Source organism: Oryzias latipes, chromosome 14 (assembly GCF_002234675.1).
Source record: "Oryzias latipes chromosome 14, ASM223467v1".
Taxonomy (NCBI): Eukaryota; Metazoa; Chordata; class Actinopteri; order Beloniformes; family Adrianichthyidae; genus Oryzias; species Oryzias latipes.
Genome location: NC_019872.2, coordinates 27,869,763 through 27,896,640, shown reverse-complemented (window position 1 = coordinate 27,896,640; position 26,878 = coordinate 27,869,763). Strand labels below are relative to the sequence as shown.

General features: G+C 41.0%; 1 protein-coding gene across 3 annotated transcripts in view; it reads left to right on the top strand.

Moving 5' to 3' along the window:
• tmem132e (transmembrane protein 132E) overlaps positions 1-26,878 on the top strand; it is a 477,315-nt gene that overhangs the window by 298,104 nt on the left and 152,333 nt on the right. Inside the window, exon 1 of one of the 3 annotated variants that reach the window (XM_023962718.1) lies at positions 26,036-26,655. The exons of 1 other annotated variant lie outside the window; for it this stretch is intronic. Coding sequence is in view for 1 of the 2 variants with exons in the window: in XM_023962716.1 (XP_023818484.1) it covers positions 26,590-26,668 (79 nt within the window). In the remaining variant the exon portion in view is untranslated. Of the gene's footprint in view, positions 1-26,035; positions 26,669-26,878 lie in introns of those variants that run through there. One more of the 3 variants, XM_023962716.1, reaches the window with a different exon arrangement.

Here is a 26,878-nt window from a genome sequence, read left to right as displayed (position 1 = left end):
ATGGTGTTCACACTAAACAGCAAGGAGGGTTTCTTCTTCTTTAACTACTGTTTACTAGCGCATTTCCACTACCTGCAGTTGGAAGAGGCTTGGTGCAAAATGTCAACGCGGTGCCAATCTTGCAAATCTTGCTCCAGGCATTATTTTTCTCACTGCTCTATTCCAATAAATGAACAACACAAACCGCATTTATTCATTTCTCCTCCATGATCAATTTCTAAATCCACAAGAGTTTTGAGAATAATTTACGTGTTTACGTAGACTTTTCATTGGAAGTGGTTGTGTGTTTCTGAGGGCAGTTCTGCCATCTTTGGTAGAAACGCCATCCTCTACTGCAGGAGCCTGGCGGAGATGATGAGGCCTGTCTCTTTTAAACCACATCTTCCAAGTCTTCTAACAAGCCACTGAGGCACACTGACATTTACAGAAGCTGGCCTCACTTTTCTGTCCTTTGGATATTATAATTCACGGATGTTGGCGTCCTCCTTCTGTTCTGCGTCTACCTCCTTCATCCTGGGAGATCATCAATGAGTGGTCCTATGTAATTTCATCAGCCGTTCACTCTTTTGTTCCCATCTGCCTTGCACCAAGTCTGCAGTAGAGATCACATCTCTAATGCTAATGTGAGGCCAGAGGAAAGCAGACAACTCCAGCTGCTCCATCTGTACCTGTCCCACCTGGAGCCCGTGGTTCCAGCTAACGTTGCTGATGTCAGACAGCTGACAGCAGTTTTTATGTTTCGATTGCAGCTGATTTTACAAGTATGATTTTACATATGATGGTTTTCTTGGCTTCCCCTAAAACTAATTTGGCTTAAAAAAGATAAAATAATTAAACTTTTGTGCAATAATACAGCCCCCCAGTGATGTACTAATGCTTTGTCACCAGAGCTGTGAATGTTCATTTTGACTAAACCAACTGTTTGCTTAGAGAGCATCAAAAAATTCCAAAAATGTCTGTTCATTTGCTCTCACTGCTGTTGTGTTTTCGGTCTCTTAACCTTGACAATTGAATTCTGCTTCATTTTGTTTACAAAGATCTGGTACACAGGCGAAGTCAGCTGATCAAGCAGCACGAATAAAGCCAAGTGACGGCAAACAAGAGCATTAAATCGTATTCCAGTTCTGTCAAACGTAGATCTCGTTGTCATAGTTGTATTTTAAAAATAGCATAGTTAAAAAAAATCGCCTGTACTCTTACAGTCGACTCACGCTGGCAGCAAAGATCAGCTTTCCTCTGAAGGAGCACGTCTGCGTCCTGAAGAGAAGCAGGTGAGAAAAGAATTTGTGCCAAAAAGTGAGGACACTTGATTTATGGAGCGCAGAGATTGGATTGCTCCCAACTTTTCTTTTTAGCAAATAAACCTGTTTAATTTTTTATCTCACCATTTACACAAGAATAACATTTGATTTGTCACACCTAGAGATGCTTTTCCTCATTTGAGGCTGAATGTATGGAGGCTGGGAAGCCCAAAATTGGCCTTTTTTGTGTCTGTGGAAAACGTTTCACATCTTTGAGTTCAAACCATAAAAAATGGGAGCAATAACAAAAGTGTTGTGTTTATATTTTTGGTCAGTGTATTTACAAACCAGGTACACTCAAAACAAATGTTATCAACATAAAATCCTACATACAATCATCCGACAAATCAAATGAATGTTAAACTACAGCAAACTGCGTTTAACCCGAAACAAATTTGAAAAAACAAAAACTCACATTTTTCTAAATTATTTTTAAGGAAAACAAAGTGATATTGTTTTGAAACAAACTTACATTTATCAAATTACAGTAAACATAAACAACCCATTTCCCCAAACAAATCTGTTTTTATATGTTTCGTTTGCATCTAGAAAATGGAAGTCCCTTTAAATGTAACAGATCTATAAATGATATGTTTGTTCTCTCTGCACAAATGTTTGGGGGCATTTTTTTCTGGATTGCAGTTTAATGTTTGTTTGAGGAAATACTATTAATGATTTTTTTCATCCAAATGTATCTTATTTTTTAGCTACATGAACATCTGATCAGTGTCCTGATGCTAACTCAGCTAATCTGTATCATGCTACATGCTAATGCTGAAGCTCAGAGAAAACTGCAAAAATGACTCTTAATTTATTTTCTCATTATGATTATTTTTATGATTATTATTATTAGTTGTAGTAGTAGTAGTAATGTCACACATTGGAGTACTAAAAGTAATATTGTTAGTTTATTTTTAAAATAATAGCTGACAATAGTTTCATGTAATTTATGATTTTATAACAAAATTCAAATGATAAATGTGAAAGAAAAGGTTTGCATTGATTGCAATAGTTTTTAGAAGTTCAAAAATCTTACACATTTTGTTTAACTATGAATGACTACATTAATATTAAGGTAAAATTTAACCTTTTTGGGCCTAAATGTTGATCTTGGTACTAAAACACATGTTTTGCTTTGGCCTTCAACGTTTTGTCTACAAAGCCAAAGACCGGTATCCTATAGAGCTTCTTTAAAAAAAGATTATTTTTTTTTAAATGTACAAAGCAAAAAACAAGACATTTATGATGTTAACAGCAGACAGGCAGAAGTTGAAGTGTGTTTTTACCAGAAGAAAAGAAACTTTGGAAAATGGAACGCACATCTGCTTTTTTGATACCTGAAGAAAGAAATGAATTGAAGGCCGGTGAGAGCAACAGTGAGGACACAAACTTTAGTTTCTGCTCTTTTACTTTCTCATCTTGGCTGCTCTCTTGGCAGATTTGATGGTTTCCATTATCATTTCCTCAGGAGATGAGAAAGGCCCATCTATCCTTGATCGTGTCGATTCAATAATTTTTTTTTTTTTACAGTTAAAGACTGAAAAACGACCTAACAGATATGTGTATTATTATGGCATCACGTATTAATGTATTACAATAAAACTAATGATTATAAAGATGTGAATGTTGTGTAAAGCACGGTGGAGGAAGAGCTATTATTTGGCTTTATTATAGCTACTGTATCAGTTTTTTTCAGAAGGGGTTTCTACACATAAGTTCCTTCAAAAAATTAAAGAAATGGCTCAAATGTTTACGTTTTACAAATCAATTAAAATTGAATTCAGTTCTATAAATTGTATTAAGGTTTTAAGAACTCTCAAAACGTTTTTTAACAATGTAGTACCATAAAAAAAACACGGTGGTTACATATTTAAAAAAAAAGATGTCTTATTATAACTCGTATATAATAAATATTAAATAATTAATATAAATATGAGAATTTTTGGACTTTAAGGAAACGCTATAGCAAAAACTCACTTTGATAAAGAAATCAGTAAAGGCTAAGTGGTACATGACTCATCAAAGATCTATATATTGTTTTCTGGCAGGAAGAATCATATATTATAGATCATATATTATAGATCCCTATTCTGATTTTAACTTAGAGAGCGGATCCCCCTCAGTTAGGATAGTTAGAGGCATTCCACTTCCTACTCAGAAAATCGGTTTGCATGCGTGAAATCAAACATCAGTTCTTAGATTGATTTCTTTTTTTTTTGGGGGGGGGGGGGACAAAAGGAGGATCAAAGAAGTTAAACTGCTTCCTTTGATCCTCCTTTTAAATGTGTATGAAAGACAAAAAGAAATTCTCTATCAGATATCATGGGTGCTGGATTTTAACCGTGAGATTCCCCATGTCGGCTTTTTTTTCCCATTCCAAGCAGCCGTTAGTATCTTTAGAAACTTCTTTAAAGGAACTCGCAGAGGCCTCTGCCCAGGTTAATGGTCTGAAAACAAAAGCGTGGGCTTCTTCCCTCACAAGATCCATTAGAGAACAATGCTCAATCTGACATTCATGACATCCACTTAACTGCCGTCCACGTCGGCGAGGTTCCTGCGTCTTCCGCCCGCTTCTTTGTCTGGGCCGTTTGATCCATGAACAAACAGTCTCTTGACCCCCCTATTCATTTTTCAAACCCAAAGCGGTAATACCTCCCCAGACAGTGAGTGCTACCCCATGCGTTCTCCAAAGAGGGGATAACCACTGCATTCCATTAGCCTCCGGAGCACAGCGTTAACCTTAGCCTTTCTAGCGTGGCAGGAAAATGGTTCTGCGGGGAGGACCGCGGTGTTTCCATGAATTCACCGTCCTTTACTTAACGTCCATTCACTTCTGAGTGCTTTCATTGTTCTGTGCTCACAGTTGATAAAAAATGCACCTCCAGATATTGAGGTTTTGTGAATATTTCATCTCACTAAATGTTTCCTTCTTTTTTGTTTATTTCTTTTTGGTCAAACCATTTAGGAAAGATCAGGAGTCTTTCTCCGTAGAATGACTGATCGTATGATGTTTCACTTTACACAGACCATTTGAAGCAGATGGAAAGATCCGACTAAATGTCCTGCTTTATGCTCCCCACGAGCTGAATCGGGCCCAGATTTTAACCACCCCCACTATGGGCTGCAGGTGCAACATCAGGGGGTCAAGTCTGGGTGTGCTGAGAGTTTAGGGGGCCATACACCTCCAAGCCCCGAAAATGCTTAGAAAACCATGCATCATGGTCTCTGCTCCTGCTCCTACACCTGGCTGTGGATCCTGACTCGCGCCCCTGGCCGTTCCCTCAAGTCCGTCTGGATGAAGCTCGTCTGCTGGACTTTAAATATGTAGTTGTAGAGTTAGATAAGTTAATTCTTCTCTATGGTAAATCACCTGTCCGTCCTGGGGGAGGACACCCCTGAAGTTTCTTCGTTTTTTCCGGATCCGATTTTTTAGGAGTTTTTCCTTACCGGGAAGGGGGGGTCTAAGGGGAGGGATGCCCAGTTTAGCTTAGTCAGTTTGTTAGTTCAATTTAGTATTTTTCTATTGAATTCTATGTATTTATGATCCTTTTGATTTTATGTTTTACTTTTTCAATTACCGATACAAAGCCCATCGAGATGAATTTGGGCTAAACAAATAAAACTGAATTGAATTGAATCAGATCAGTTCATCTGTCCATATACATTTTCTTCTCTTTTGATCTATTTGATATGTCTTAGACATTTCCTGACACTACACTCTGCATTACCCAGGCTTGGGACAGGCAAATTAAGACACAATTTTGCCCCGTTGAGGCTGCATTTACCTTTTTTTATGTCTTTTTTTTTGTTTGTTCGCCTGTCTTTACTTCTTTTGTCTATTTTATGTTCTTGTTTTGTCTGTTTTTTTATCTATGTTTTTTTTTTTTTTTTTTAATTTCATTTCTATAGTTCATTTTTTATTATTGCTGGCCATCACGTTTGGGGGGGTGGGGGGGGTCACAGCATTTTGGGGGGGGGTGCAATCCCCTCCTTTGTCCACACCTACATCCTGCCTTGAGTCAGCTGCCAGCAAACTGTGTTTGAATAAATCCCACGCTGCAAAGACCGAATCCTAAAGAAGTAAAAAAACTCTTGTTTCAAGAAAAATATCTGATTTTCAGTCTTGCAAGAAAGATAATCTTATCAAGAAAGTTGCTCAACGGCGAGATAATCTTAGTATGAGAAAATGTATCTTAGTAACTATAATTTATAAGAAGTCTTGGTGAAGCTTCGAGTTTGAAATCCACTCATCATAAGTCACCAGAGAATCCAGTAAACCATCACTTCAGTCTTTGGCTCAGAAAACAGGCAGAGACAGTCATTTTCAAATAGATGACTTTCTGACACGCCCACTGCTTTCTTCCAAAGCCATCACTCCGAGGTGCAGAGCACAAATTGATCATTTACAAGAGAAACTGTAGAAATAAGCAGAGATATGTTTGACAACTCAAAATCTTGACTGAAAAGTAAAAAGCACCAAATCATCACAAACAATCAAACAAATGCAAAGAAAGAAAGAAAGTCACAGCATTTGAGAAAAAGTCTAAATTCAAGAAGAAAACTAACAAGAAAACAATATTGAGAAAAAATGAAACAAAGTAAGAAGCTCAAACTGCTTGGATCCACTGGAGCCAACTTTTGGGCAGAAAATTAAATTCTTCCAAAACCAAAAGCTACATTATGATTACTATAGTATTCAAATTCTTAAAGCACTATATGTGTGTGACTATCCAGTGGATTTTGAAGGAAACCAAACACCTGGTCTCCACTTTTCTTAAAAAACCTAATAAATACGAAAATTCAGCGTAGACCTTTAGTGAATCTATTGTGTTCTGATGATGAAAACTTGGATAATTTATGGAAAACACATTTGCAAATGACAAACCGTACAAACGCATTGCATTGTGGTCTATAGCAGTAATTCTCCCAACCCTGGTCCTCGGGGAACACTGTCCTGCATTTCACAGTCCAACTCTGCTCAAACACGCCGGCCTTTGATGACTGCCATTGTCCGGCTTCTGCAGAGCCTGATGATGAGTTAAACCAGGTGTGCATAGGCAGGACAACATGGTAAACATGCAGGACAGGGTGCCCTGAGGACCGGGGTTGGGGAACACTGGTCTATACTCCCCCCAACTAGTGACTATTAATGCACACTTGTTTTTTGCTGAGACTTCTGGGAGATTTTTTGAGTTGTAGATTCGCACACCCAGAAGAAATGGCGAACACCCCATATAGGGGACTTCGGACAGACCCTCTTGTTTCCTGAATCTTGTTACCATGGTAACCACAACTAGTTTGGGGTGAGTGGATGGAAGGACCAATTACTGTAAAGGTTTTAACAAATACGTTTAAAGAAAAACTATTTTTTTTCATTCAGGAACTTTTACTACACAGTCAAAAAAAAGTATACACAGTTTAAAAGTTTTCAATACTTTGAATACTTAGAATATATGACAAGGTTTGACGAGGCACTTTTTTGACCTTGTTAATACTTTAAAAGTCATTAACCATCTGATTCCTGTCATTCTGGCCTCAGGTGAGGCAGCAGCTGAGGTAACAAGTAAAAAGAGGGAGGCCAACATGAAAAACTACTTCTATTGATTTATGGGACCAGCACATCAGCTGTTTATGAAGTCCCTGCATCTGCAGTGGCACCAGGACCTAAAAGACCGAAGAACAGTTAGAAGACTGAGAAGTTTGGATCATTGAAAGAAAAGACCAGAGGGCCTTTCTTCGAATTTGGTTCCGATAGTAACATCGTTTTTGAGCTAAAGTCATGTTTGGTCTGAGCTTTTCACTAAGACAGACAAACAAACGAGAAGACACCAGGTATAAATGTCAAAGTGCGGGAGAAGGACTCCTGTTGGTTTCTCTTATCCAGCTGTTTTGGCTGCAAACGTTTTCTCCTGTGGCGTTCCCACAGTGGGTCCTGCAAGAAAAAAAAACCTCCTTTATGTGGATTTTTGAAGCTTTTCGATTGTGTATGTCCGTAAGAAGGTCGGTATGGCAAACAGTACGATTCCTTCCTAACAAGACCTGTGAAATTCACTTTGGCACACAATTATGGAAATGTGCGTGAACATGAATCAGACCCATAACCTGTAAATGATAATATAGCTGCCATGGACTTGATGGAGGTCATTTTAGAGGATTTTTTTTCCCCTGATGTCATTTTGCAATGTCCGTTTCTGTCTTTTATAGTGACTTGCAGGGTTAGAATTCAAAGATTTCATCAGGGTCAGGTTGAACGCGGAGAAATCTGCCCCTTACCCTCGCTCCATTGTGGCGTGGTCATTTCTAATCAAGCAAATCTTCCCTCGGCTTCAGCGCCACACGCCAGCCTCTCAGCGTCGAACCCCTTTAAAGGTCCGAAAACACTGCAAGGCAGAGGAATAAAGGGGTAGAATGTGCTCTTTAAAATGCATTAACTCAGCTGGCAACAACCAGCGATTTTTCCAACCTTCATCAGAGCAGAAGAAAAATAAACAGTTTCAAACAATAGGAGTTATTGCAGAGGTTGTGCATTTCCTGCAGTGGCTTTATTTTTCAAGCTCGCCGAACCGCGTTTCCTTTTTTTAAATGTGGTGTATTTTCAGCCACATAATTGCTTTGTGTGGCTGCGGAGCGATAAAGACATTGCAAAATATTAGATTAATGTTTAGGGTTTGTCCAGAAATGCTGAAGACGTAGTTTTCATTGAAACGCTGCAGAAGCAACACATCTGCAGTTTGCTGGAATGTAAATGAGTTTAGCTGAGAACCTCCGCCATGTTTTCGCCGTCTGCAAAGCACATTTCTGAAAAAGATTTCCCATTTTCCTGGGGCCTAGTAAACTAGGGCGTAAAGCTGGTAGTCACATTGTCCCACTGCCACAGTCTTTGTAGCAGCAGCACCTTGTCACTGTACCTTGTTGACAACAACATCATTCTCGGTAATTAACTACGTTTCACCACCTGCACATTTTTATAAATCCCCTGTGTTTTTAGTCCAACTAATGGAAAACAGATTAAGTATGAGAGCACGCGAGTCTCTCTTAATTACCACAATGGATGGGATGTTGTTGTTTGTTCCAAATGATTATTGTTTTATTTTATCCTAATCCACATTAATGAAATCCCTGTGAAGTGGGAAGATTGACATTTAACACGTTTGTTTTGTTTTCTTCTGTCGTCTGCTTGGCCTGAAGTGGAGTTTTGATGAACAAACCTGGAAAGTGAGGCTTCTTACATCTGAAAAAGTTTAAACCCAAACAGCTTGATCCAATGAATTTCAACTCCCACAGACTGTAAAAGTATTACTTCAGCAATGATTAGCTCCTCTGAAGCTTTGGGCTATGCTAATATTTGTTTTCAGCATTTTTATTGAGATATTTATTTAACACTACAAGGAATAAATGGCCTCCAGATAACATTGTTGTCAGGCTCTTTCTGACTGTCACAACAAATTAATTCCAAACTGTTTCCACATTTGGAGAATGTAATTTTATGCGCATTTTAAATCAGTTTGTTTTTAGAAAAAAATAAAAAACCTTAAAGCTTATAAACATAAATTATCTTTTGCAGTTTGCAGCTCCGTTCACAGAAAGATAAAGAAAAAAGAAAGTTGTCACATCTGTGTTTCCCTCCTGATCGAACACTCACGATAAGAGGGAGGAGCCTTAAGTTGATCAATGTTTTCACAACCTTTTTTGGCTTCAGATTAACCAAAGACTCTACAGTTTAACACCTTTAAGAGACGGAGGAAAATATTGTTTTCATGCTTCGTTAGACGATTGTTTTAGGAAGCAGAGTTCAGTTAAGGAACTGTTCAAGTGGAAGCTGTCTGACAAAGTCAAATATACACAATGATTGAGGCAGAAGCATCCGTCATCTAAGCAACGTCAAGAATTTACATTCAAAAGTGGAGAACCTGTGAACGGGGAGAACTTTACCAAGAGCCTCTGACCCAAATGAGATCAAAAACATGACAAGGAATCATCCAGGGGGTCATCGAGGAAGCAGACGGAAAGGTCAAAGTCATTGCCTGTATAAGAGAACTGGACAGTGACCCCTCCCTCCTGGCGTTCCAAACAGGAAGTTCCTGCTGGCTCCAAGAAGCCAAAATCCTATAGACTTCTTTAGAGTAATAAACAGCTTTCATTCAGTCATTCTATTGGTCAGAAGAATCATTCGTGATCTGATAACATTTTCTTAACATCTTGATAATCCTCTTTTTTTTCATGATATATTTTGTGTATTTCAAGTTATAAACTGGACAATCAGATGCCTCAATAAAAGTAGGGTGGAGCCGGCTGGCTCCCACATTTATGTTATAAGACTTTGTGCAGCCCACGTTTAAGTGACAGGGGTGGGGACTTCCAACAAACTCTCCCCTGATTGATTCAAGGGGTTGCCATAGAAACGTTGACTCAGACCGACTCGGACCAATCACTGCTTATTAACGTCGTCTGGCTTCAACATGGATGCGTCCATATTGGTCCAAAAATGTCGACTGAATGGACTTCATTTGGCCATTCAGTCCAGTTCTCCGATACATCAGGGGTCCAGAGTTCAGGATTGCTACAGCTCCATTAGGCTACATGCAACCTATTATGCTACGTTCACACCGGCCACGGCAACGCGTGTTCAAGTAAAGGAAAGTCTATGTAAACGCGTATATACACACGTTTCGAGTTTCCACGTAAAAAACTGTTACGGTCGTGTGTTGCTACGCAACTTTTTAGTCCGGTTTTAGTCTTTACATACAAACAAGCAGCCATGTTAAAAGTTAAAACACTCGATCTTGAGCAACCAGGGACTCGGCTTATGGTAGTGACGTTTGGGTAGCGTTTATTTCAAGACATCGAATTACCAGCCGTTTGACAACTGATAAGGGAGGAGAAATGAATAGTGGCGGTTTGTGTCTGGCTGGAATTTTATGACATATTTTCTGGACCTGATGAGCTGACCTGCTTCAGCTGAGACTGGTGAACCTAGGTGAACCTCAGGATCTACTCCAAAGAGATGGAAATCATAAGTGACATTAATGCGACAAATATGGATTGAGTTCAAGGAGAAAGATTTTGCTTTTGGACAAAATTCCTATGGAGCGATGAGACAGAAGAGGAACTTCCTGGAAGGCGGGTATCCCGCCACGCTATTGAGGAGAACGTGATGGTGGTCACCAAACACGGCGGTGGTACCTTGATGGTCTGCGGGGACATTTAGAATTGATGGAATATTAAACTCTGTTTGGTGTCTATCAGCACAAAGGTTCTGAAGCACAACAATGACCCAAATGGTCCATTTCTGAACAGTAAATAACGACAAACAGTTTTCTCTTTTCAGCAGAACGTTGTAGAATCACCAGCTCACGCAACAATTCTTATGTTCTCTTTGGAGAACAATAAACCTCACTTTTCATCTTTTTTGTTTTGTGGCTGTTTTTTCTCACTCAAAATGCTAGAATCCAAATCGATTCAAACAATTTCCAGGGGATCATGAAATGATAGGAGAAATGAAAACCACCAAAGTTTGTCTTCTTAATAAGTGATGAAGATTTTATTAAATATTTACTTTACTAAAGATTTTAAGAGCACTGCTTTGACTGTTTTTCTAAAGTTTCTAGAAGAGACCAACATCTTCTAAAAGTTGTAGAATTAATTTTCCTAAATGAAACAGTTGGTATTAAGGGAAGTCCATCTTCTATCTTTTCATCTCTTCTTACAGAAAAGCTCAATGCTTTTAAAATCCTTCCTTCTTTCCAGGTTTCTTTTATTTCCCATAAGCAAACCCTCTTCAGGAGTCTCCTTTTTCTGGTTTCGTATGGTGATTTAGTGCAGCTCTGTGTAACCCATTACCACGGGAACACAACTGTTTTTGTGTGACAGTAATAGAAGGGAGAGCTGAAACAAAGATATCCTCTTCTCTTTCCTCAAAAAGACTCTTTAGAGAGCTCTGAGGGCTTTTTTACTGGCTGGGGGGTGGCCATCATTACGAGGGAGGCTGTTATACAATAGGAATCCATCACAATAGACAGTTTTTTTAACACAAGCAATGAATATGCTTTGAAATAAGAGCCCTGTGGGCACAAAGTGTTGGTTTATCTGGAGCCTTTGAGGATGAAGTCATGGAGATGCTTCACTGCTGGGATTAGTAGATGGGGATGAAATGAGTCTTTAAGCATTTGTTAAACATTTGTTTGCCAAATTCAGATGAATTAATAAACAATTGCAGGAAACTGTTTTCTGCTTTAGAAATAAGCTAGATGCAAACGAAAACGTTTTACAACCTTTTTGGAGCCAAAATAAGATAAAAAATAAAGTTTCTATTAAAAATAAAGATAAAGACAGGTTTGTACAATCTGTAAAAGAAACTGGAGCCATGTCAGTTCACCGGTTAACCACTAGGCGGCTTTTTTTCCTTTGTAAGGTCAAAGAAACAGTGTACAGATCAAAAACGATTGTATGATTTTATTTACATGTAAATGGCTTTTTTATGCTTCGCCATACATTTGTGAACAGGGAATGCTTGTTGTCAGAATTTTAAGTAAGACTTTAACATAAATAACAATTTAACAAGAACACTTATCAATAAAAGCAATGCCTGAAATAATAAGTGCAAAAGAAGTAGTTAAATCAAAAGCTTTGAGTTTTCTGCGAAAGCAAACGTCTGTTCAGGAAATGTTATTATTTTCACAGTTTTCTCTCATCATCTTGTGGGTCACTCTTGTTTAATTTTTTACATTTATTAGACGCCAAGTTACCCGTCCAGAGGCTTTCCGCTTGTTCTCTGGATGGCCGCTAGCATTAGCACTGGTGACAGCTTCGTTGTCTTTGCACAGGTCACTGCGATGGATTGTTAGGTTCCCGCTTGTGGCACTTTTGTCTCACGTATTTTCAAAAAGGCGAGCAAATCCTTTGTCTCCGATAAACTAAATGAAGCCCACACGGGTGAATGCAGCGCCATGTTGTTCAAGAGCAGTCGCTGAGCTGTGACATCACAGCTTGCAGGAGGGGCGGGGGTGAGGAGAAGGGTTGTCGGGGGAAACCACAGCATGAATTACCCATGTGAGGTTTTACTATCGGCAAATGTGTACTTATGGAATAAATGGGATGGATTCACGATTGTCAATAACTGATATTTTTGTGCATCCTCAGTTAAAACCATGAAAAAGCAAAAATTAAAAAGAAAGGACAGTAAAATATTAACACTGATAAAAAGCAACAACAAAATAAAACACATCAGCAGAGCAGAATTTCATGCTGTAAAAATAAATGTTAAGAAGTCTTTTTTTAAAGATTATGTTTTTACTGTACTTTTTAACATTAATAAGCAAACTTGTGGTTTGGTCCCGAAACTCTTTCTGAGCTACATGGAGGTAAAAATCCTATTTTTATTTTGTTAGGTAACTTCTCTGATTGTCAGGATTCGTTCTTTTTGACCATTTTGAGAAAGAATGGAAGCTTGTGATTTTCTTTTTGGCTTAGCACAGAACTCAGAGGGTTTGGCCCACAGCAGGACTCGACTATCCCAAGATAAGATCCAGAACAGCCGAGTTCTCACCAGCCTACCCCTTTGCAAAACACAACAACTTAGAACAGAGGTTTACGATCTTTTTTAGAAACATTTATAACAAAAAAACTCTGGTCTTCAGGGAAAATTCTGCTCTGATGTCCAGAGAATCTGAAAAGTTTTAGGAGCCCTCAGAGAAAGAGCTAAAGAAAAAGCAACCAAACCCCACAGGAGAAAATCGATGGCCACAGTCACACTCAGAGTGAGCGTGCTCTAAACTCTTTAACTTCACTAATAGCTTTCTTGAACAAAGGTAAGAAGCATGTTAACCCCATGACTAAACGAAATGCACACCAATGAGGGAATGAAAAATATCACCATCGGCAATGAAACTAAAGAGGAGTCATTGGGATAAAGGTCAAGGGGTGAAACTCCACCACAGCCTTGCCTGGGGCCTTTGGTGCAGATCACTATAGACCAACCTTCACTCCCGGTGCAGTCTTTCCCCCGTGAGCCAGAATTATTTTAATTTTGCCATTGGAAAAATGATGATATAACAATCCTAGTCAAAACTTTGAAGGGTTTAGCTGATCACCCATAAATTAAGCTTCATTAATTCAAAAAATGAGATGCGACAGCTGTTTGGCTCATTGGTGAAAATGCAAGTTCCCAGCTGTGAGTCAAAGGAGGGACTGAATACAGTTCGGAAATGGAAACAGTGTTGGTAGTCTGGGCTGGAGTCTCGTACGCCTTAGGACTTATCACACTCGTATTTCCGGCTCATTAAAAGGTCTATTTCCACTCAACAGGGCAGATCAGGGGGCATTTCTACTACTGGTGTGTCAGTTTAGATCAATTCATAAGTTACATCCAGAAAACACCAATGAGGTCGGTCAAGAATAGTATGGAGAGAAATGTATTTTCAGAAGTTTGTTGTGCATTAATGAGACTTTTCCCAGTTGTTTTTACTCCCCAAAGCTCAATACGGTGTTCAATTGGTCATTTTGTGTATTTCAGTGGAAAGCAGAACACACACCTAAAGTCCAGACATAGCACATGTCACAGTCATGCTTAGTCTCTGTCCAGCGATCAAAACTCCTGCGATCTTCGGCTGAAAACTGGTGGGCAGCCTTGGTTCCGCTAGTGCCTGAGCAAAGCTTTTGCTGGGGCAACCCTTGGTAATATTTGAGTGTACTGTAATCTTCGGACAGGCCCCACCCTTTTGACTAACACCTACATTTGACAGTAAAAATAATTACTAGTTTGTTGTGTATTGTAATTCTACCCCCTTCTACTTTTTAATCATCCTTTAACCTCTTTAACCGCCTGTTATTTTTTCCCCCTGGCTTTTGTACCCTCATCCTCACCTCTAACATCTCACCCTCATTTTCACCCTTCTCTTTTATTTTCTCCGACCGGTCTAACAGGAAATGCAAGCAAATATAGTTAATATAAACGAGGTTTAGCCTCAAATACAAAAGGGGTTTATACAAATATACACCTCGTGTGTCAGAAGATTCATAATGGTAGTAACTAATTACCAACAGTAACATCCATTAACTTTGCTATTCATTAAAGTTATGCCACTAAATCGTTAGTGCTTTTCTACGTTAGGCAGGGTTCAGTTGTGGTCAGGAAAACCCAGCTGAGCACAATTTCCTTTATCACCATGGTGACACATCAGCCTGCATTATATCAGCAGACTGAATGTCAAACGAGGCTCCACAAAACACAAGGTTATGAACTTTTTCATTACCATTTGAGCTGTGGCTTTTTACATTTTACCTTCTCTAAGCTTATTGACGGCTAACACCAGGAGACAGGACATATAGATGGTCTTTAAGGGATCTTTCATGTGTTGCACGGCTCTTAGAAGAGCTTTATTATCCCCAAAGGGTTGCAATTAAAGCTGGGCTGTTGAATCTGGTCAAATACACTGAAAGACTGCCAATGTATAACCTACAAATCACTGTAATGTAGCGTTAATGAGACTCATGGCAATTACCGTGAATGCTGGGTTGAGGCTGCCAGGGAAGGAAATGGGACAAACAAAGAGTATCCTTCCACTTGTTGAATGCAGGTTCTAAGTGATATGAGTGTGAACATCTTTGAACTGCTCTGTTCTCTTTGTCATCAACAAATCCATCTTCAGAAAAAACGTGATAAAAACAGAGAAAGAAGTGTCGAGTCTGAAGAATTGGCACTCACTCCTCCTCCCTTTAACCCTGGTTTGGTTTATAGATTTTGCTCAGTTGGAGATGACTGACATTTTTGGTGAAGCTGAAAACAAAGAGTCACATCATTATATAACCTATAATCACATGTAACTCGTAAAGGTGCTGTGGGTTTTTGGGTTGTCCTGGCTCCTGGAGGGTCGTAGAGAAGAGCGACCGCATGTTAAGGGGAGCGCAGGTGTGTCTCGCATTTCCCTTAAGGCCACCTCAAAGGACGTCATGACAATGGAACCTACCATTGTCGTGGCTTTTTTGTAGCATTTGTAAGGATAATGGAAGTTATATAAACTTATGGCACACTCTAGTCCTTATTAAGGTGCAAGTAATGGCTCCTTATTAACCATGCACAAACATCACATGCACAAGGTGTGCACGTGAAACGGAAATGCTCATAGGACGCCGGTAGGATGTCCACACAAATTATTTTTAACAGGCTACAGCTGGGAGCACGCAGTTAACATGTAAACAGCACTAACCAGTGTATTGCGCCTGCATCTCACCTACTTCACCCTTTCTTACCTTACATGTTGTAAAGGTACTCCTAAGGAAAACATGTGCATAAACATTTTCTCTCTCTGGGTTCAAGCGGTCTACAACCCTGATATTTTATGCGGGTCACCTGCGTGCCTCACACATCCACCCGTAAGGAGAGTTGTGAGTTATGCTACATCAGCACTTAGCTCGTATTCAAGCCAAGTGTTTCAACGAAAAGTCCACGTAAAGACGCGTAAACCCCGAATTTTGGGCTTCTGCATTCAGAATACTCGCAGTCATGCATCACTAGGCAAGTTTTTAAGTCGCGGTTCTCATACAAATCTGGCGTTCATTGATCTCATGCTGGAAATTAAACCTGTGAACTTCTTGACACTAAATTGAGACAACGCCAAACTGTGACCCATCAGGGACTTGGATTTAGTAGTGACGTATGGATAGCGTCCTTTTCAAAACACGAAAGTGCCAACCGTTGTAAACATTGTCCCAAAGGAGACAATATTTTCCTTTTTGTGCCCGGCAATATTTATATGACATCTGGTCTTTTATAGATCCTACTGAAAGCTGTGAAAGAAAAAGCGTGGAGCAGGTTTGCAGGATTTCCACTGCTTTGACATGGCACACCGAGGGTCTACCAATTGTACGAGGCAGACATGAGCTAGTAAACAGTAAAAAAACAAGGGACGCGTTCTGAACGCAGAAGGCCGAAATTCTGGTTGACATCCATTTACATAGACTTTTCATTGAAAGTGGGCGCTTAAAAGTGAGTCTACACAGCCGGTGTGAATGCAGATTCAAAGCACGTTCCATGTTCTTTGCATTGTTGAACGTGCATCACATGCCTGGCAAGTACGCAGCATGCGGCTAATTATCTGGCTGCAATGGCCTGACTAGGTTGTTCCAGAAGCTAAAACAGAAAAACAAAGAAGCTCACCTGCATTTATTGGAAACATTTGTGGCGTAAACACAATGAAAGGAAATTAAGCTTGCATGGATCCGTCAGTTCTCTTAACCGTTCTTCACATTTGGTCCATTAAAAAACGTTTTTGAATAAAGTTTACTGCACACAAAGCGTCCCCCACGGGAAACCCTCTCGTCTGCAGCCCTATAGATTTAGTCAGCCTTGAATAGTGTTGAGGTTTGAACGCTGCTGCCACCAGGCATTTGCATTCTTTTATCAATACCCCTCTAATGCATGCAGCAGCCGTGCCTCCATCTGCCAGAAAAGAAGCAAAAGGCCAGTTAGCAGTGAAAGCTGCGGCGAGCTGAAGCAACGCCGCACATACTGAAGATGTGCCGCTCCACTGACTGTTTACAGTTGGGGGGCAGCACCCCGCTGAACTCTGCGGTGCAGAGGTTTCACTCTCAGCTTCTCGTTAAGGATGTTGTGGTCGTCTGCAGCTGCTGAAAAGTGAAAAAAGACATTTATAGAACTCTGAAACTCTTTGCATTTTGAATGAGCTTTGTTTATTTATTTACAATATACAGAAGACGATCCAGAACACAATACCTGCACAGAAAATAAACAGGTCCTATTGTTTTCACTGTTTTTATCGACTTAGGTCAATTACGTTAGCGAAGATCGGCTAGCGCTCAGAAAAACACATGAAAATATTAGTTTTCTAACTTTTAGACGGTCCTGCTATAACAAAAAGTCATTGTTTACATTTCAATGTAAACTTTTGTGCATCAGAGCTCGCCCACGTGAAGAAATATGTTTCTCTTCCGCGGCCCGGCGCAACGCAGAACAGCCTCGTGGCGGAGGGCTTGGTATCCTTCCGCCACGAGGGTTAGCCCTTAAGAACCCATTTCAGACAACACTAACCCTCCAAAAGCCCCTACGATTGGAGGGGTAGGGAGAAGCCGTAAGGGTAGGGGAAGAATTTGCTCTTTTAGAAAACTCTCTGACATTACTTGAATTTAGTGTTAAAATAAATAATACCCCATACTTGAATTTTCTTGACTATTTTTTGTGAGAAAAATGTACATTTTTCATTATAAAATAACAGCTTGATTTAGGGTAAAGGAGCCAGAAACCTGGAACGAGTGTATATGTTTTCACCATTGCATAGGTCAAACTGTAAGTCTTTTTCTGCTCAAGTAAAAAAGTATTTCACAAGAAAAACAATCAATTCTTCGCAAGCAGCTGTTGCATCATGGGAGATGTAATCCTTCACCCCCTGTCATTGTCATTTTTCAGGGGAACTCTTACAGTGCGATCCTCCTGCCATGGAAGAATATCCGCGTGATGGTAGCATTTTTTTAAATTAGTTTTTTAAATATTTGAAGTCATCACTGTTGCTTTTGTTGAGCTTTGAAGGCGCCATAACCAGCTGCAAGCGTCTTCCCAGGTTTTTCAGGTTTTTGACCAGAATGCCACCACACCAATCCGTTGTTGCTTTATGCAAACGGCCTCATGAACCTCAAGGGCAGCTCATACCATAAATTATGTATATGATTTTATGGGAGAATATAAAGTAGCAGTGATGAAATGTTCCACTTCCACTAATGGTGTCACTGTTTTACATTCTTCTCTTTTAATCAGCAAATTATGGCTAATTAAAGCAATAGTGTGAATATAATTTAGAAAATCTCCGCTCTCATCTGCGTAACTCGTGTAAATTAAACTGATAAAGGATTTTCTCCGCTCTAAATGAGACGCTGCGGTGTGGATTCTGTCCCGGTGGAGGTTACTTCCTGTCCACGAGGGGCGATTGATTGAAACCTGAGTGAATCTCAGAGTAATGCCCACACGGGATCACGTCAGTGACAGGAAGGTGGATCCAAAGATTGCTCATCTATTTTTCCTTTCTCTGCCTGTTCAATGTTTCCTGTTTTTGTGTGTGTGTGTGTGTGTAGCCGTTGGCATGAATGTGTACCTGTGCCGCCCTCACACCTGTGCTCTATCCGTGCATTACTCACCTCCACTTAACATTTCAATCACTGCTGCAGCTTTTGCATGGATCCTGGATCCAAAATCACCAACTATTTCAGTGAGATTGAAATTATATCCATATTTATTCATTAATGCATTTCAGTCAGACTTTAGATACATTGATTTATTTGCCAGATGGAAGTTCTCCGAGCCTTAAGAGAGAAAAATCTAAAGGCCTGTTCACACCGGGACGAATTTCGCCGGCGATTTTCGCCGACGTTTAACGCCTCGTGACTAAACAAAGGGCCCCAATGAGAGTGTGCACACCGACGCGAAAAAACGCCAGGCGTTAAAGCGTCAAAAAAAAAAAACGCCTCGGGTTCGTTTTTTTTTTTCGACGCGTCGCGTCGAAATCTACTCGACCAATGAGAACGGCGCTTTTGCTCACGTGTCTGGAGCTTCTGAAGTTACAGTAAAACACAACTTGGGGGCGCTCAAACACAAAACTGCCTTGCTGAGCACACATACCAGCGAAGAAGATAGACGCCAAGTAGCGTCTACACAGCCGCGAAGCAATAATGACGGACATTCTAAAACATCCCCGAACCAAGCACCAGTTGGAGCTACTGGTGCTTGAAATATTCATGTTTTCTTTGTTTGATTCTGACAAGCGTGTAAAAACTTGCTCTCTTCTTCTGAGTGAAAAGCGACTTTAAGAAGCGTAAAGTTGCGCAGCGCCACCTTGTGTACAGGAGTATTTCTGTTTTACATTAAGCGCCATCTAATGTCAGGGAATGAAATTGCATGTTCACTCCACTCATCGTCAGCGAAAATCGCCTGGGTGTGAACACAAAAAACGTGGCGAAAAACGCTGGCGAATAACGCCTGGCGAATATTCGTCCCGGTGTGTACGGGCCTTAACAGTTTCAGGTAACTGAAAGTGGATCAAAGCCTCCTGACTTTCTTTGAAGAATAAAACAAAAATGATTCTTAAAGGTTTTGTTGATTTGCTTTCACTAGCATCAGTAATTTACACCTCAATGCATTTAAAGGGCTTTTATCCTGCTTTTCTTAAGCCTTTCAGAGGAAATAACATCCATATATGTGATAATATTCTACCTTTGTAACACTAAAGAACGATTTTTTTAAATGAAATATGAGTTCTTTTTGCAGCTCGTTTTGCTGCCTGGAAATAAGATGACTTGATCTCTGAGGCTCCGCCTTTCGCTCCTTGTGGGTGTCGCCCATTTCATGACGTCAACCTAGAGCCGGCCTCGGCAGCGTGTCTGCGTTTCGCCCACCAGAAAAAAAACAACAACCGAACTTTTGCAAAGATGGACTTTCAAATAAGAGGAAAACGTTTAGCAGATCAGCTAAACTAACTTAGAACGGGGGCGTGTGTGTTAGCCTGGGGGCGGGGCTGGCAGCGCCGACTCTTCCTGGAAGAGGCGGTTCCTCACTTTGTGCCATCACAATGTGAGAACTGACTTGTTTTCATGGATTGGGAGGGGCTGGTGCTTAAAGAGCAGGTTTTTAGAGGAATACTTAGAAATGTGAGAATGGATCAAAAGCTTTGGGGATGTTTTGTGAGGATAGAACATCATAAAACACTCAAAGGCTCAAAAAGTTGATTTTGCATGATATATGCCCTTTAAAGAAAATAGTAGCAAAGATTTTTTTTTCAACAAATGTAATCAGAAAAAACATGTTGGACTCAGCGCCTGACATAAAATGAAAGTCTAAGAATTTTTTTGAAAAAGTCAAAGTTCTCAGTGTCCTCATTGTTTTTCCACATTTCTGAATCCACCTTCAATTACTGTGAATTGATTCAACAAAGCCCCCCCCCCCCCCCCCCCCCCCCCCCCCCCCCCCCCCCCCGGGAAAAGCTAGGAGTGGAAACGCAGCCCGACAGTCTGCAGAATGACGGATCTGCTCCTCTCTAAAACACCAAAGTGATCTGATTTCATGCGAACACATGGACTGAGCAAAAGCCTCCCCGGTCAGGCGGCAGCTTGGATTTAATTTTCCTCTGTATGTAGATGAAGACTGATGAAAGATAAAGCAGGACATGTTTGGAGTGTGTTTGAGATAATCCAGCTGCAGCAAAGGTCTGATTGAGATGAGAATGGACTTCGCTCAGAGAGGAACATTAGGATTTTCCTGCAAGTACTTCAAAAGATAAAACAACAAATCTTTCCTGGGCTTACATACGCTTCATCTAAATATAACCAAGGACTTCTGGCAAACTGCTCTTAAATAAAATTCCGATTATTATGAATGGACAGAACCATATTATAAAGCAAAAACATATCAAAGTGAATTTTGATTTTAATGTTAAACACTTTTGTACCTACAAGATAAAGAAATCTTAAACCATCCAATCTTTCATTTCCCAAATGAACCTGTAATGTTGTGGATGAAAATAAGATTGCAGATGGATGGAGAGAAGTTTCTTTAAATGTTTAAGCTTTTAGAACATAGTTTTATTCCCACCTAGGACACCTTTGAACATATAAGATAATTGAAAACGTACAACTAGATAAAAAAAGTCAACACACACCGAAAAATATAAATAAAAATTCAAAATGAATAAAGTTTTGATATACCATCTTCATAGAAGAAAATTCTTTTTTTTCTGCCTTTGGGGATTTTTTTCAGTTTAGGAATTCTGAAAGCGTTTACAAGCAGATATGAAATAGCTTCTGGGTATTTTTTTATGTCTAAATTTAAATTTTGCAACTTGGATGTGGATTTAGAAGATATACACTTTTTAGGGGCAAAGAAAACAATAACAGTGACCCAGCCAAAGCCACTGTGTCTGGTATAACATCATAAAGAAGGATTAAAAAAAAGAATCCTGATCGTGAAGATAATCCCTCTGAGTTTACTTCTGCAGACCCATTACCACCAGGCTGTAAGGTTTGGGGAAAAATGTGAAACCAAAGGTTTAATTTAATCCTAAAATAAAGGTCAGACAGAACACGATTTTTAACCAATTTTTCAAAAGTCGCCGCTGCTATAAGTCAGTTTATTCTCCAGATTACTGCAGTGTTTTCAATGGTTTCACAGTTTGAGAGGCCCTCAGGTGTGGATTTAGGACTGTACTTACAGTGTAAGTAGTTCTAATTCTGACCCCTAACAGAGTGTCTGCTGATACAGTTTGTTTTAATATGAAGACATTTTAGTGCTTAGAAGGAAAGCAGCTGGAATATCTTCCTTTCTGCTCACGAGTCACTCTCCACAGCCGAGGACGGCCAAATGCCCGTGGAAGAGTCGGATTTGGCCTGGGTCGGTCTGCTTTGAAGACCTTTTTGCAGCTCGGTGCTTGTAGCCATTTCCAGTGACATCTCCAAACCTGACCTTTCCAAAAATGGACACGCTCACAGAACAAGCCTCTCAGTGATTGGCTCACGTCCAGGTAGCCCTTAGAGAATCTGAGGACTCACAGGAAGTCAGGTTTTCACAAAGTCCACCCAGCTCGATTTCACGTTTAGTTCATTTCTCATTCCAATGTACGCCTCTGTCATTGTCTTGGGAAACGGCGACAGTCTTTTAATCTGGTGTCAGCTCAAACAAAGCCATCCGTCGACCATTTCCTCTCCTTTCAGCAGTTTCCAAGGACACTGAAAGATATTGAAGCTCAAAAATGGACATCTAAATAAAGTGTGCTCTTCCTTTCAACATTGGAAGTTGTTTGATGTTGTTTGTTTTCGAGACGCAGACACGCTTGTCATCATGAAATGGGCGGCACCCACAAGGAGAGAAAGGCGGACCCTCTGAGATCAAGTTGTCTTACTTCCGGGTAGGAAAAAGAACTCAGGAAAATAACCCATATTTACTTTTAAAAAATTATTTTGTGTGCCAAAGGTACTATATTATCACACACATGGATACGCCTTACGATAAAAGGCTTGGGAATAGCATATTACGGGCCCTTCAAGAGCTACACGTCAAAAATAAGTATCACATGTTCTGCATCGTTGACTTTCTACATTCTTTGTTAAAATGTTAGTTTGGTTTTATGCAAGGTTGCTAAAATACCAGACAGTAGAAGCACTAATGGAGGCGTTCTGTTCAAATCCGACTTACTGTGCAATCAAACCTCGTTAAAAACAGGTCACTTAATTGGTTAAAGGGTCAGTGCACCTGTTTTGTTTCACAGTGAGGTTTATCCAAAGCGATGAGAGGCTACGTTGTGTTTACGTTGGGGATCCTGCGCTGCAGAGCGGCACTTATGTGTCTCCTTGTGCGAGTTGAGAGGCAGCATTTGACCACTCCAAAGCATATCAGCCAGGGGGGGGTACCTATCGACATGGACAGCCTCGGCGCTGGAACATTAGTGATGCTGTAAGGATGCTCCATGTCTCTCTAAAGCTCCTCTACATTTTTTCTGACCTTTTACTTGAAGAGTTTATGCACTTCTCTTTGTGAAGATCAAATGCCTGCCCTGCTCATAACACCCACTCCACATACCCCCCCATAACTCTGCAGATTGCTTTCATGTTTGACAGCTTTTGCTCACACAGTGAAGCGTTTTTATTCAGTCAGTGTTCTGTTTTCACAAACATTTTAGCATTTTTGCTAACAGAATTTCCTTTTCAGTGATTCTGTTTGCTGAAACGTTGCTGATGCTGAATTTTTTAGCCTCCAAAGTTTGACTGATGTCGAAATTATCTGCCAGTAGTTTTGTTGTCTGAATCATTTATTTTCATATCTACCAGTAAAAGTGCTCTTGTTGCACAGAAGTGTTGTTGCTCTGCCCAAAAGTGACCCGGGGTCCTAATTAATTGACGCTGGATAAAATAATTTGATGAGAAAACTGCCCTTTGACCGGGAGCCCACTCTTTCTGCGGCGCTAAGCGCACATGCAGCAGATGTTTCTCGTAATGGGAGCACAACAGGAAGTGAATTCAATTCAATTTGGCCCGAGGTCTAATGGGAGTCAAGTGGAAGAAGGAGGTAGGGTTTCACAATGGGGGCCCATCTGCGTCCGCGCTCCTCTCAAAGCCGCCGACCCGCTGATGTTGTTACACTGAAATGAGACAAGCATGCCCCGATGCATCATCGGCTGTTATCACCTTCTCAGATGATGCCAGAGGGGCCTCCGGGGCGAAGAGCGCGGGGCAGGGATTTGTTTTGCTTGATTGCATTGGATGTATGTATTGTCACTGCACAGTTTCATTACATTTGAAAAGGATTAGGAGGTTCTTGGCGAGCAGTCAGGTGACCTTCAGGCCTCACATGAGTGTATCAGTGTCACTGAGAGCTCTGCGGGCTCCACGGTTTCCTGGAAGCTAAAAACATTGTGTTTTGGCTCCGGTCGATGCACAGATACAATCACTACACTGTTTCTAGAAAAATAACACCCTGGAATGCCGAAACATTTAGAGCTGTTTGATTTCTTATCTGTGTAAATAGTAAAGTTTAAAACATTAAAACTTCTGAAAGGAAAAACAGTAATGCTTGTAACCCTTGTGCTATCTTAGATGACCCCCCCCTTACATTGACGTGTTCTCCCTACCATGACAAAGGTGGATAAAGGTGGAAAGATTTCATGTAATCCATGGACACCAGTGAAGATCACAGATCATTGAAGAAAAAAGGTTCAGAGCACTGTCTAGTGGGTCTAAATGACCCAACTCCCAATGTTAAAGTGCCTAGGATATCACAGGGGTTAATATGTCCACGCTTTTTTAAACGATTAGTTATCCAATGAGAACAGGTGTTGCAAGTTTTAGGGTTGTCCGAGTCTGTGGACGGCTGCATCAACGTTTAGACCAAGACTCGACCTTATTGCCGAAAGGAGGGATCCAAAAAGTCTGGCTTCTCAATATTTAATAACACACCAGAAGAGCTTTCCAGAGAATAGACTTAACCACTTAAAAAAAAAAAAAACGAAAGTAAATATCTATGGGCCCATTACTGACCCTTGAGGTACACCAACAACACCAACAAGGAGGTTGACCTGATGGGTATACGTGGAGAACCGGCCCATCCTAAGGGGAGCGCAGGTGTGTCTTCCTGTTCCCTTGAGCCTCATACGATGCCCTCAAGGGACGTCATGAAAATGGAACGTACCAGTGGCTGAATTTACATTGACTATGAAATCGCGCAAATTGCTTTGCTATACTAAATTCACCCAATGGAACAACGACAATCAAAAAAAGAAAAAGAAAAATCCATACGACACACCTGTGTCTCACCTACCCTTATAAGTGTTCACTGCGACCCGTTGCCCGCAGCATGTGCGTAGAAAACTGTGCATGAACATTTTCTCTATACGGGTTCACAGAGCTGTGTAAGACCTTAATATTTCGTGCGGGTCACCTACGTACCCCATACCGGTTTTCCCTGTTTTTCACGCACAGACATTCTGCATTCACCTGTCAGGGCAGCTGGGACTACGGCTTTAACATTGTGTGGAAACGATGGAAAATATTTTCCGCTTTGGCTTGAACTGGTTCTGAATGGAAGTCTCTGGAATTTCCATAGATGCTGTCTAAAGTAGTAAATGCTGGGTAACGTTAGGCGAACAAAAGTGCTCAACCAAAAGCCAATATTACGCTGACATTTAAAGAGAAACCTTTAGGGGGAAAAAACTGTTAAAAACCCCAAATTTACTTCCTGGAAAAAGCATCAACATTCTTGGTCTTTCTGAGAATTTATTTGAAAGCTTTAAAAGTGAAAAGATCGACGACTGAAATACACACTTGTCAGCACTAAAATTAGACGCTACATAAAAGCACGGTTAAGTCTGCTGGAAACGGTCCATCAGCTAAACAACAAACTGATGATGCAGCAAAAGCATCAGATATTTGTTGATTCTGCACACTGGTGAAATTAGCACAGTGTATGAAGTCAGATTTAAGCAAAAAGGCTGGATTCTCCCGGGAAACCGCGGCGAGGCGTTTTGTTGTGACCTGGAGCAGGTGCTCGGGCGTCACAGGGACGCACGTCCTTGCTGCCGCCGCCTCACCGCTGGCTGGAAAAACATCAGCAGTCTGTGGGAAAAGACTCGGCAGGTGTTGGGATTCAGGCTTCGTCTGCGCTCAAGGCCACCGCTGCTGAAGCTATTTACTGTTCAAACATGGCGGTGAAATCCTTTAGACGCTTTACTTTGATAGTGGAGTTGAATCTTTGTATTGGAAGCACATCCTCGATCCTTTCCTGAGGCCAGGATTAGCAGCAGAGTCTCACAGTTTTGTTAAGTTGTTGTGCGATTTAGAGAACATGTGGCAGTGGGGGAGATTTGAGCGGTAGTACTGAACCGGGGGCATTCCTGAGAGGTGGGGGGGGAGATGAAGAGGGGCAGTTGCTAAGTAGCCAGCGCTGCTCATTTGTGCGAGTGGCCTCATCTTTTGTGGAGATCACACGGACACGCACGTCCGTGGATTCCTCTCCTTTATGGTGGGAATTCCAGGCACATGTGAGTGGAGGTGGTGGGGGGGGGGGGGGCTGATCCCCCTCCCCCATAGTTTGGTATCCACCCCATTCTCACTGGGCTAAAGCCCACCACAGGGGGGTAAAGGGGGTGATTTTAGAAGGGGGGTGGGACATTGCTAGGCTAATTCTTCAATAGCCCTTACCTAATCCCTCCTTTTTCCCTACATCCCTCGCTCTCTCCTTTCCCTCTCTTTGCCTCCCAAGCAGTGCATCCCACCCCCTTCCCCTCCCCTTCCTCCTCGCCATCCTCCTCGCTCAAACGCTGCACTCACACAGGAGCTCGTTCAGGGCGAGGATGAATGGAGCTGCACTTTTGCCGCTCACCACCACCACCCGGAGCTACAACACTGATTACAGACTAGGTGTGGCAAAGATGGGGCGGCGTCACGGGCTTTGTCTCTAGTTCTGCACGGCCCACCAACCAGGAGGCTCCCCCCCCTGTCTGTCAGAGTGTGTCCTGGAGCCGTGCTCAGTCTGGGATCGAACGCGCTGCTGTGTGAGGCTAAGCCGCTCCGAGAGCCGGGACCTGAACCACGGGGGAGCGGAAAGCACAAGTTCAAGAGGCTTGAACAAGACACCGGAGCTCTTTTTTTTTCTTTTTTTACTGTTTGGCTTTGACAAAAGGATGAGCAGAAGTTTAAGGATCTTTGGATGTTTGTGAGGATCTATGAGGAGGATTTACTTTTGGGAAATTCAAGAACATTTTCTAGATTTAAGGGATGAGATTTAGATGATTAAACCGTTTGGAATATGGGACTTTTAATCTATGATTTGGACCACAGGGACATGCAACTACATCTTTGTGCTCAACTTTGGGTAATTTTGATAAGTATGTCACCTTTATCCTCCTGTTGTGTGTCATCTAATGAGGGATGTTGTTGCTGTGAAAGTCAGAGTTTTGTTTCTGAAAAAGTTTCCAAACACTGAGTGTGTGTCCACACCTTCAGGACAGATGTTGGATTGTTATGGGATTAGTGAGTTTGACCTTTTGGCCTCTGAACAGCTGACTAAGTGGAGCAGCCTGTTTCTCTGTCTGTTT